The 12,874-nt window shown below is 39.4% G+C and overlaps 1 protein-coding gene across 2 annotated transcripts in view; it reads left to right on the top strand.

Annotated features, from left to right (window-relative positions):
• The first annotated feature begins 490 nt into the window (after positions 1-490).
• The window catches only part of LOC147029056 (uncharacterized), a 29,300-nt gene continuing 16,916 nt past the window's right edge, over positions 491-12,874 (top strand). The window contains exons 1-2 of one of the 2 annotated variants that reach the window (XM_085879981.1): positions 491-1,580; positions 6,697-7,116. In XM_085879981.1, coding sequence (XP_085736107.1) covers positions 759-1,580; positions 6,697-7,101 — 1,227 coding nt within the window. In that variant the 5' untranslated portion in view covers positions 491-758 and the 3' untranslated portion in view covers positions 7,102-7,116. Of the gene's footprint in view, positions 1,581-6,696; positions 7,117-12,874 lie in introns of those variants that run through there. The other variant, XM_085879983.1, reaches the window with a different exon arrangement.

Genomic DNA, 12,874 nt, shown 5'->3' with positions numbered 1-12,874 from the left:
CGGAAATCAAGCCGGGCTTTAGCACAGATAATTATTTATCGCAGACCTGATACATCACAATGACGTCATATTCGTTTTTATGACGTCATCATTAAGAGGACGAGGATCTTAGCTCATTTGAGGTTGTTGTGAACGTAGTTACATTTATGTTGCGTTGAACCATCCGTTTTATTTATCATCTTTCCAAAAAGTCTGTTAAAGAATAAAAATCGCAAAATGCGACAGTTTTGTTGAGGTTTTTTTTTTTGGGGGGGGGGGGGTTCCACTCATCCAATGCGTCCATGGCGGTATAGTGAGCGCTTGTACGCGTTCTATTTGGACGTCGCACGTTGATGTTTTAACCTCACAAGATTAACAGTTCCAATTCAATATGAATCGGTGATTATAGATCTTTTTTGAACGTGGAAAATGGCATTTTTTTTTCCTGTTGTTTTTTTTTTAAAGAAAAAGGTTAATTTTATGATCTCGCGAGAGCTTACTTTATCGCGAGACTTGCGTGAAAAGAGTGGGTTTCGTCGTTGTCCGTGAGGCCTGTGAATCGGCGCTTACGGCCTCATTTATTTGCGGGCTCATTGGAAGGAGGTTTTTTCACGCCGAGGCGAACACTTCATTTCGTTAGATATTTCTTTTTGTTTTTTTTGTTTGTTTCTGATTCAAAGGATTTTGCTGATTTTTTTTTTTTTTCTAGGAAAAAGACCGTGCGAGTGGATAATTTTCCTAGTACAGTTTAGTGTGAAGATTCCGATTTTGAGAGGGCCATGTACCCCAACTGGGGTTATGGGTATAACCCGGGAGGCTCTTCGGCCTCGTCTTTCCAGACGTTGCAGACGCAGCAGATGCAGCAGCTCCAACAGTTGCACCAGCAGCAGATGGAGGTGGTGCTGATGGGCCCCGGCCTTGAGAGCGGGCCCAAGCCGCAGCAAGTCGGCTATTGGAGTCAAGGGCAGGGATCTGAGGCTGTTGATTCTCGAGGAGGCACCGCATCGTCCGTGACTTGGTCCGGTGCCCCTTTCGCTCCCTCTTTTCCCGGTGCCCCTTTCTATTCGCAGACCCCATTTAATCACTCCAACGTTCCTCCTCCGCCCATAAGTCATCCTGTCCCACCACCTTCTGTACCGCCGCCACCACCACCTCCGACCTCCTCGATTCCTCCTCCCCCATCGCAGCCACCCCCACCTCCTCTCCCTGCTCAGTCACCACCACCTCCACCACCAAGCTCGCCGCCACCACCCATCCCACCTTCACCACCACAAACGCCCGTCTTGTTTTCTACTAGCACTCCATCGGTGAACCCACCTACCCACGCACATGCTTCCTCGACATCAATATTTCCTTCGGAACTGAGCGACTACACGACTGCCTCGTCGCAGATCACCTGCAAAGCTTCAGATCTTCCCGTCTCATTGTCGTCATCAACCTCCTCCTTGTCATCATCCGTCAACAAAACTAGTACAACATATCCCCCCATGCTCTCGGCCACCTCTTCCTCCGCCTCTTCCCATCCTGCGACCGTGCACCCCCATCCCCCGACGATGGGATTGACTGCTCAAGGCTATGCATCCAATACTCAGGATACCAAGGTACATCAAACATCGTCTTTTCCACTTGATTAAAGTTAAGTCAAACTACAGTGTTTAATCTTTACGAACTCTACTTGGGTCATTCCATGTCAAATCATCAAAGAATCTGCCGTCATCTCTCAGATTTTTGTAAAACTTTGGGAACCAATTGGGACCCATGAAAAACGGCAAGAACTCAAATATTTTTGCTAACAGCCTCTTAATTAGTGAGATACAGACTAACGAACTTTGGATTAATTAGCACGACGTCGCGAATTCAAATGGCCATATCTCTAAAAGTATAACACCCAGAGAGCTGGTTTTGGTGTCATTTTAAAGGTATTTTCATGCCCTATGAATTTGTCTGGGCAACATTTTCCTACCTCCAACCACAAAAAAGTTATCACAAAATATAAACTTCAATCGTGAATCCCCAAAAAAATGTATCCTTCAAATTTCCTCAAATTCATCCCAGAGGTACCTTATGATGTCAAGAAGCTTCCACATAAGTTTTGTGATGAGCACTCCAATAGTTTCTGAGATATGAGCAATAATGTACATGTACGTATGGTATACAGGTTCAAAAATCAGCATTTGTAATGTATTATACAATCATTCTAACCTAGCCATGACAGGGAACACAGGGAACGACCATCAATTGCTTTGAAGTATCATATACTTTCATTTTCAACTGGGCCTGAGGGGAAGAAACAAGTGCTGCTGTTGCTGCATTGAAGAGGAAATTGAAAGCCCAAGTCAGGTTAATGAACACTGTGTACTTGAACTCACTTATTGATTGTATAATACATTACAAATGCTGATTTTCGAACCTATATGCCATACGTACATGTACATTATTGCTCATATCTCAGAAACTATTGGAGTGCCCATCACAAAATTTATGTGGAAGCTTCTTGACATCATAAGGTACCTCTGGGATGAATTTGAGGAAATTTGAAGGATACGTTTTTTGGGGATTCACGATTGAAGTTTATATTTTGTGATAACTTTTTTGTGGTTGGAGGTAGGAAAATGTTGCCCAGACAAATTCATAGGGCATGAAAATTCCTTTAAAATGACACCAAAACCAGCTCTCTCGGTGTTATACTTTTAGAGATATGGCCATTTGAATTCGCGACGTCGTGCTAATTAGTCCAAAGTTCGTTAGTCTGTATCTCACTAATTAAGAGGCTGTTAGCAAAAAATATTTGAGTTGCCGTTTTTCATGGGTCCCAATTCGTTCCTAAAGTTTTACAAAAATCTGAGAGATGAATGGCAGATTCTTTGATGATTTGACATGGAATGACCCACTTGTCCATGATGTTTATCAAAAGTGTGTTTACTTTATACTGCTTGGGAGGGTACATGAGTGCCTGGTGTTACGACGGAGAGATACGAGAGACATTGCAAACAAAACTGTAATTTCTCGTCAAGTGATCGAGATGTTCTTCGTCTTCCTGATAAATTGTCAGAGTTTGAGAGGAGAGGCAGGTAAGCGTGCTACCTGTGATTGTAGTGTAAATCCGAGCATCGGCATGACGTTACGAGAGCTTGAACCAACTTGATCATGAGCTCCATCCATCCATCGGGACCCTACTCAGTGCAGAGCGTTGGTGCTGTTTAAGCAGTCTCCTGGGTCCATTGGACACAATCCTGGACGGGTCGCCACTCCGACATCATATACCAGCATGCTGGCACTGATTTTGCCGGAAGGATGACAGGCCGAGTTAACCCCACCTGCTATTAATTCAACAGCCCAGGAGGATTTGAACTCAGGATCCTTGGATCCCAAGCCCACCACCTTAACCATTAAGCCAACACCAGGCATATCATGAGCTTGTTTTGATTGTTTTGTTCACTTGGAAGAAGATATCGATGACCGGATTTAATCAAGATGTGAAATGTCGAGAAATTGGTCCATGGCGACACATTTGAAACCATGCTCGGTAAAGATGGTGCGGTGATGCCCAAGCTTCACCATTTCGGGTTGTAGCTCTTATTGGTGCCACACACCGTCTGAGTAGTATCAACATGGCAAGCTCTTATCTGCTCGGAATCAAATACAGACGAGACAAGTCGAAGGCGAGTCCCACTACCTTTAAGCTATCCTATCTAATTACGATGAGGGGTTGAGAAACCAAGGCCCTTGTTCATCTTTGCCACATTCATTGTCATTTTGAGAAAATTCATGTTTTAATCTCTTAACTCGAATTGAGAGTTGACGAAGAGATCACATAGTCACGTTCAATGGTCAAGTAGATCTGTGTGTCGTCAGTGTAGCAAAGAAAGCTGCTGTTGTCGATGCCGACGAAGAGAAAGTAAAAATGTACCGAAAACAGATCCCCGAGGAAAACCCACAGAGAGATGAAGTGGGTTTGATGAATAGCCAGCAATGTTTATCATCGATGTATAAGGCTAAGAGCATGTAAGTGGTTACCACCCCTATTTTGGGGCATACCCTGACTTGAGTAGCATTTTTGAAAGTCACAAAGACTACCACTGATCATGAAATTTGGTTCATTGCACAGACAGTGTTCCATAGGACCTTAAAATATATATGTTCATGGGTCTATGATTTATATTACTGAATGTACAGGATTTTTATTGAATATACATGCCAGTATTGGCCTTTTTTCTTGTTTTACCTTAAAATATGACATGTATTAGACCATGCAAAAATACAACTTGTAAAACATTCGATATGAAATTTCTCATCGAATCAAAAGGTTGTCGCCCACCGTCTGAGAAAATCAGCATTTGTGTCGGTCAGTGGTGGATTCGCATGATATATGCACATTCTGGCATATTTTTCTTTTTTCTTTTTTTATTGCCCTTTTAGAGCCTGGGACTATGAAATCCCCTAACAAAATGACTAGTTTATCAATAACTTATATTTACGTGTCTTAAATTATTCAACTTATTACCAATAATCAATGTAAAAAAAAATGAGATGATCCAGGTGGATACTTAATTACAGCGGCTTGACTGAACTTTCCAACCCAAATGTCCGACTGCACGTCACGTTTTAAAAAAAAAATGCTTTTATTCTTCTGTGCATCAGATTATTTTCACTATAATTTATTTACAAACGGGGCACAGTGATATACAGTAGATATAATAGTATATAAAAAAAAATTGAAAACATGCATGGCTTTGGTTTAGAGTAATTTTGCATTTTTGTCCGACTGCACGTCACACTTTTTTGAATTTGATTAAAAAATAAATTTTCTTTAAAATTTTAAAAAATATTTTTCCAGGTATTTAAAAAATATTTTATCAATTCAGAAGGCAGTTAAAACAGTTTTGGAGAATTTAGAGAGCTTTTTGTTACTCTCAGAATTGATTGAATTGAAAACTTACGTCCAATAATTTGTTCGATAAATCTTCTCTCTTTTAGTGCTTTTCAGCATCTGACAGTCACTGAATAGAGCAGTAATAAAAAAATAGGGATGTATTATTTCTTAATAATCCCAGAAATTGGTATTTTGATTATTAGATTAGTTGCTGGAATAAATTGCATACTATGACCTTCAATTATTTTGCCAAAAAAGAAAAATTCTGTAATTTCATTGAAAACTCGCAAAACCATCAGAATAGTCGAGAGATGTATTCTTCTTCAAAGTATCATTTCGGTGTATATATATATATATATATATATATATATATATATATATATATATATATATATATATATATATGTATATATGTATATATGTATATATATATATATGTATATGTATGTATATATGTATATATATATATATGTATATGTATGTATGTATATATATATATATATATGTATATGTATGTATGTATATATATATATATATGTATATATATATATATATATATATATATATATATCTTCTTTCGGCTGTTAGGGGTCGCCACAGCGGATCATCCGTATGATCCGCATAGTGATTTGGCACATGTTTTTACACCGGATGCCCTTCCTGACGCAACCCTGGTCGCCTCTTACGACACAGGGATATATATACATATATATATATATATATATATATATATATATATATATATATATATATATATATATGTATATATATTTAAGCTATATGGTTTTTTGTTCTGAACTCAGACTTACACTTTCAGGAAAATGTAGTGAGAAGGCAATGGAACAAACTGCATTTTTTGACATATTTGAAACAGAGTGGTAACCACTTACATGAGCTTCGCCATAATCTATAAATCAGAATCGGTTTATGATGGAGGAACAACTTATTTGAATCAAACGATATATTTTGAACACAAAATTGGAACATGAAAAGGAAGACGAGTCTGTTGTTTGAACATACATTGGCTCAGAATTTGTCCCGACCGCACACGCGCAGAGAGGAGCGAGATAATATTTTTCATCTTTCTGTCTGCCTGGCAGTCCGACCAAATTGCAAATCATTACCAATGTGAAACTTGCGGTGTTTACGGATGTTATAAAGGACACAACCAACAGGCACAAAATAACTAATGTAATGTCATACAACAGGTTCATTTTTACAAAAGACGTATCTGCTGACTGATCCGGTTTTAAAGTTTGGTAAGGGCTGTATACCCTGACGCTCTCAAGTGCAGCCTTCTAGTTGCTGGTTGCATCATTGGTTGGGGACGCGGCTATGCCGCTGATGCATTGTCCCTATTACCAGCACACCGGAACTCATTTTGCCGACCTCAGAAGGATGACGGGCTGAGTCAACCCCACCTGGTATTAATTCAGCGGAAAACGGGGCTCAAACTCGGGACCTGAGGATCCCAAGTCAGCCGACGTTAATGACTGGCTTCAGAACAATGAAAATTTTTTCAGCGTAAAAATGTTTGTTTTATCAAGTACATGTAAAGCTGTTTTTCAAAAGTGTAATTTTGTCTCGATTTTTGTGTTGTAAGGTTATTTTTTTTTTTAGAATGAATGAAGCTTTTGACAATCATGTTACAGGGAAGACTTTTGTTGTTGATGGTGAAGGCGTGTTCAGATTGCAACGTGTCAGTAAAATGTCACGATGTTTACATTAACTTCTGAATGGGCATCGATCGAGTGTGTCTTCTGGTGATAAAGAGATACTGTAGTTATGTAATCATTTCAGTGATGTCGGGCATGATTTTAGTCATTGTTCAATCCAAATTGTAGACTCGGTTAATGTCTGATTTTGGCGATGGAAGAGGATTGCTCGGACACGAGGATGTTTGGATTCGGGCCCTACGTGTGATTTATCCTCGAGCTCTTAATGATCGGGTACAAGGTACGGGGTCTGTTTCTCAGGGTGATGTTGGTGGGAATGAGTATTTTACGAATCCAATTACAAAGAGACCTCGAGGTCACGGACGTCGTCGAAAGAGGGGTACAACTCCAAAAGTTGGGATTTCAGACATAATTCATGGACGTAAATGTTTTCATGATGGGAAACCTTTTCATGACTTTTATTTTCTTTTTGAGATCATGTTCCAAGCATTTTTTTTAGCTCGTATTCTACGGAGTTTAGCAAATACATACATGTTTTTGGTTCACGGAAAAATATTTTCACGAAAAAAATAAGTAACCACTATATTTAACCTCCGCCATCTTCGAAGATGGATGGAGGTTACTGTTTTCACCCCTTTCTGTTTGTTTGATTGTTTGTTTGTTTGTTTGTGAACAGTATTACGGAAAAACTCGTCGACGGATTTCGACGAAACTTGGTGGGGGGGGGTTAGGTATGGTCCAAGGATCATGCCATTAAATTTTGGACTTGGTCCCCCCCCCCCCAAAAAAAATTTGTTAGAGAAAGAATTTTTTTTTGCATTTCTACATGTTTTAAGTGATTTCCAACCCCCCCCAATTTTTTTTTACCCCCACCCCCAAAAAATAGAGAATTTTTTTTTGCATTTTATACATGCTTTAAGTGATTTCCAACCCCCCCCAAAAAAAAATTGTTAGAGAATTTTTTTTTTGCATTTCTACATGTTTTAAGTGATTTCCAACCCCCCCCCAAAAAAAAATTGTTTGAGAATTATTTTTTTTGCCTTTTTACATGCTTTAAGTGATTTCCAACCCCCCCCCAAAAAAAATTGTTTGAGAATAATTTTTTTGCATTTCTACATGTTTTAAGTGATTTCCAACTCCCCCAAAAAAATTGAGAGGAAAAAAATCTTTTGCAACTTTTTTTCAACAAAATTTCGATTTTTTTTTTTTTATTTGCATTTTTACATGTTTTAAGTGATTTCCAACCCACACCCCCCCCCCCCCCCAAAAAAAAAATGTTGGAGAGAAGAACTATAACTCTGTCAGCACTGTTGACATCGTATTTAATGAATAAGATATAAGGTTCACTTGAGTGACCCAGCAGTATTGGCGGCGGAGGTTTTGCACTCTCCCGAGTGCTGCCCCTCTAGTCGTTATTGTTGTGTGTCTGTCTGTATGTCTGTATGTCTGTCCCGAGCATAGCTCCGTGGGTTTTGATCCGATCCTGATAAAATTTTGGTGGGAGGTTTATATCATGATCTAGTTGTGTTTTCCTGAAAATGGGCGTGGTGCGCCCATTGTGGGTGGAGTCACGCCCAAAAAAATGTGTTTTTAGGGGGTCGGCCGTAGCCAATTTCAATTTGCATTTTCTCCTAGGGGGTTTGTCGAATCTGACAGGTTTCGGTATTTGGTTATCTCAATGGCACCTACATAGCCCCACGTAGCTCGATTTTTTTTCATTTTCGTGTCAAGGTCACGAACTGAGGAAATTGCGAATTTTGACGTAAAAATTTTCTTCTCCGAGGGGTTTGTCGAATCTGGCAGGGGGTTCGGTATTTGGTTAGCCCAATGGCACCTGCATGGTCCCACAGAGCTCGATGTTTCATTTTCATCCCAAGGTCAAGGCCACAAGGTCATGAACTTAGAAAATTGCGAATTGTGTTTTTAGGGGTAGTGATGTGGATTTTTTTTTAAACCCACCTTGTTGTTATCGTTGTCCTCCTGAAGGATTCTTACTGGCCGATTGTGGAATCCTATTTGACTTCAGAGTTTAACGTTTGTCCGATTTGATTATAAAATCCTACAAAAACCCTATCGACACTGATAAAACTGATGTCCACACAAGTCCTTCCTTGTGAAACAATTTATTTCCTAATTATACACCATGCACTTCTCACCCTTGTACAATGAACTTAAGAATCCCCATTTGATTGCAGTATTATTTGGTTCTATTTCATTTATTCTTACTTTAGTTAACAGTTAGACCAACCCAATTCAATTCACTTCTACATTACATCAGAGAGTTTTATTCTAACTTGGTACTTGGTCAGTTCCAAGGAGTACAAGCCACTGAGAAACTATACTTCCTCACGTGCTTGCACTGAAAACAATTTTAGATTTCAAAGCATTTTATACTTTTGTGAGAGAGAGGTTGGGGGATATTCACCCAGACTGGAGACGTGTCCTTTCGACAAAAAGCCACTTCGTACATTTTCTAAGCAAAGGTTCATTTATCAGCTCGGTCACTCTGCTCCAGAACAACACATTTCTTATCATTTAGGGCAAAAGTCTTTTGGCCAGAAATGACAGCCAATTCAACTTGCAGCATAGAAGTTACATTTCTGAAACTCCATTTGTTGCAATTTAAAATACATTAATATAAATTTTTCCCCCACACTCCCCCGTTTTTTTTTTTTTTTTAAGGAAAATTTGAATAATTTTTCTTACACATGATTACCATGTCCCATTCCTGAAGGAGAAAATATTTCCATTATTCAAGTTCAATCAACAATGGCAGCGAGTGCTCATATCAGAAAATGAGTGAGTTTCCATTTAATTTATGGCCTGTTCATCAGCATGTGTCACACATTGAAAACATGCTACCCGAAGTCAGAAGATAAACAGGTCAGGGTGTGGATAGAGCGGCACCCAACGGGAAACACAATCGAAGCACTCCTTGAGCTGAGGAGAAGGTAGATGTAGGCAAGTACAAGTTTGGGCCGGACACTGGGTTGAAGGAGCGCAGTGTGGAACTCCAGGCCTGTCGTACATTGAAGCAACCACAGCAAGTTCACGATGTATTTGCAGAGCGGCAATCGAGAGTGTGGCTGAGAACATTCCTCCACGCAGGCACCACACAACGCCGATGTTAAGACTTTGCTCAACCTTCTCCTCAGTGGGTTTTTTCTTTCTTTTCCCACATTGCTCCATCTTATATCCTCAGGAAGGGACATAATCACGTGTTGAATGCTCAAGTCACCCAAATCTGGGTTCAACCATCGTCCAATCTTTGTGTGGAAATTCTTTCCAAACTTCATTTAGATGAAATCGTACATTGCTTCATAGATTGCTTTCAACACTCCGAAACAAACAAAGCATCAATTAAACACCAATCAATAAACGTCATGGGCACATGTAGTTCTACAAGACTAACAAAGATTGTTATGGAAGCATTTAACTTGCATTATATGTCATATCAATATTTTAATCCCTTTCCTTGTGATTTCCCAAAACAACATGCTAAAATATACAGAAATCCCAGTTGTACCTATACTCAAACCATCCATCTCATTTGCTATTTCCATCGACATTTTAAATCTCTGACATTTCTCCATCTGTCCACTTCTCTCTCACCAAAACAGCAAACATGCTGCCATTTTTCCAATTCACATACACAAACCATCTATCACTTCCTCTGACCTCAATTACGAATCCATTTTCTTTTATCAAAACAAATAAATCATTTTAAACAGTTGTACAAAAATTGTCAAATCACTTGTCAAATCTGTTATCAGGCGAATATCATTTAAATTGCAGCTCAAACACTCTGTCTACACATGTAGCTAGACCCTCCACAATCTTTATCCCAGTCTTGGAAAAGCATCTTAAACTTCAGACTAATAAACATCCAAACTCTCTTAAACAACTTTTTGGTCAAAACAATAAAATATTTCCTTTTAAAATCCATAAATGAAAAATTAAATCTTCAGCATCTATCCAATTAAATCATGAATTTACCTTGACTGAATCGATCAAAGGGTTACACTGGGTTGTTTGCCATTGCCTTCCCAGCACAAGTTCAGGCAACCTCAACATTCGCAGACGAATAAAACAATATTTCAACGTCCATCCGAGGGAATCATCTATTATCTGTGAATTGCCCCACGTGCTAAACATCATCAAATCATTAAAATCATTCCAAATCACGTTTCTACATTTAAATCACATACGGTATATCCACATTCACAATTGTTATTTCACAATTTATTCAAAATCCCGATGGTTGTAAAATAAAACTTCAACACTTTTTCCTAAAAGGACTTCACTTTAAACAGATTCAGTCGAGAGGGTGCGCCACAAACACCAAGGGACAAGGAACAGGAAGTTCTCTCCACATCCGGTGGGGAGAAAAAGGAAAAAACTCTGACAGGCAAAACCCACAGTTTGCATTACTCTGTCATGGCTTCAACACATACACTAAACAGCATTGCATCTCATAGACTCGCGTGTGATCACGTGACAAATACCAATCACATTTCTATCTCATCCTCTTGAATCTGCATATGAATCGAATTTCACACCGAAAGCAAAGGCTCGAACAAAGACTCGGTGTAAAGATAGGCCACCCCCCACAGATCGAGTGGAGGGGGTCTCACACAGTGTAGTTTGCGACCTTCGCGTGGAAATACAACGCCAAGAATGTATAACATGCCATTTCAAACAGACCCACAGCTCAACTCAGCACGAGTTAAAATATCGTCAAAATCCCAACAGAACACGTTTCATTGCAGTGAATATTGAACTCGCACAAGTTTCATTTTTTACTCTCAGGAACACGTGCATCTCAATGCAAATCACCAACCATGCTCCCAGCTGGTTAATCGTCTCCTGCACTCTACAAAACGTTTCGTGCAAATCATTGCATTTACAAATCCGTAAAACCTCCACACAATATAATATATCAACCTCACTGCCAACAAACTTCCAGTGAGTTCAATGAACAAAAAGTAACTCTTATAACTCTTACAAACAGGTAACTTATAATATTTATCGATTTTAACCCTATCTCGGCGTCTCAGCCATGTCCTTGGCCATCTCTCTCATAGCCGGTCCGTATCAATGCAAACATGTGGCATGTCGCTTCATCATGCCCATTTAATTACGCATCAGGCTCCTTAACGAGCCTCTTCTTGTCATCTGACTCCTCTTCTTCTCCAGCACTTTTCTAAAACAACTACAGTACTTATCGTTTACTTTAAAACTGACTCTCTCCGCCGGATCCTCTTCTTTCTCTCAATAAAATTATCTGACAATGAACTTTTCTTTGTTCGAAATGCGTTACCTGCTGAGAGCGCTCTCCCTTACCTTCGCTCAAGCACTTGTCGTTCCTCCAGGCACTGCCTCCGGCAGATTAAGCACCTCCGGTCACGAGCACCGCACCAACGTCGGTTCGAATCCGAGTCTCGGCGCCAACTGATGTGGATTTTTTTTTAAAACCCACCTTGTTGTGATTGTTGTCCTCCTCAAGGATTCTAACTGGCTGATTGTGGAATCCTATTTGACTTCAGACAGAGTTTAACGTTTGTCCGATTTGATTATAAAATCCTACAAAAACCCTATCGACACTGATAAAACTGATGTCCACACAAGTCCTTCCTTGTGAAACAATTTATTTCCTAATTATACACCATGCACTTCTCACCCTTGTACAATGAACTTAAGAATCCCCATTTAATTGCAATATTGTTTGGTTCTATTTCATTTATTCTTACTTTTGTTGACAGTTAGACCAACCCAATTCAATTCACTTCTACATTACATCAGAGAGTTTTATTCTAACTTGGTACTTGGTCAGTTCCAAGGAGTACAAGCCACTGAGAAACTATACTTCCTCACGTGCTTGCACTGAAAACAATTTTAGATTTCAAAGCATTTTATACTTTCTTGAGACAGAGGTGGGGGGATATTCACCCAGACTGGAGACGTGTCCTTTCGACAAAAAGCCACTTCGTACATTTTCTAAGCAAAGGTTCATTTATCAGCTCGGTCACTCTGCTCCAGAACAACACATTTCTTATCATTTAGGGCAAAAGTCTTTTGGCCCAGAAATGACAGCCAATTCAACTTGCAGCATAAAAGTTACATTTCTGAAACTCCATTTGTTGCATTTTAAAATACATTAATATAAATATTTCCCCCATAGTAGCCAATTTAAATTTGTATCTTCTCCAAGAGGGTTTCTCGAATCTGGCAGGGGTTTCGCTATTTGGTTAACCCAATAGCACCTGCATAGCCCCACGGAGCTCGATTTGTTTTTTTCAGTTTCGTCCGAAGGTCAAGGTCACAAGGTCACGAACTTAGAAAATTT

The sequence above is a fragment of the Eptatretus burgeri genome, chromosome 4, assembly GCF_056783735.1.
Source record: "Eptatretus burgeri isolate ZD-2024b chromosome 4, Ebu_testis_v1, whole genome shotgun sequence".
Lineage (NCBI taxonomy): Eukaryota > Metazoa > Chordata > Myxini > Myxiniformes > Myxinidae > Eptatretus > Eptatretus burgeri.
The sequence above is the reverse complement of the archived record's forward strand: the minus strand, read 5'-3'. Positions and strand labels throughout refer to the sequence as shown.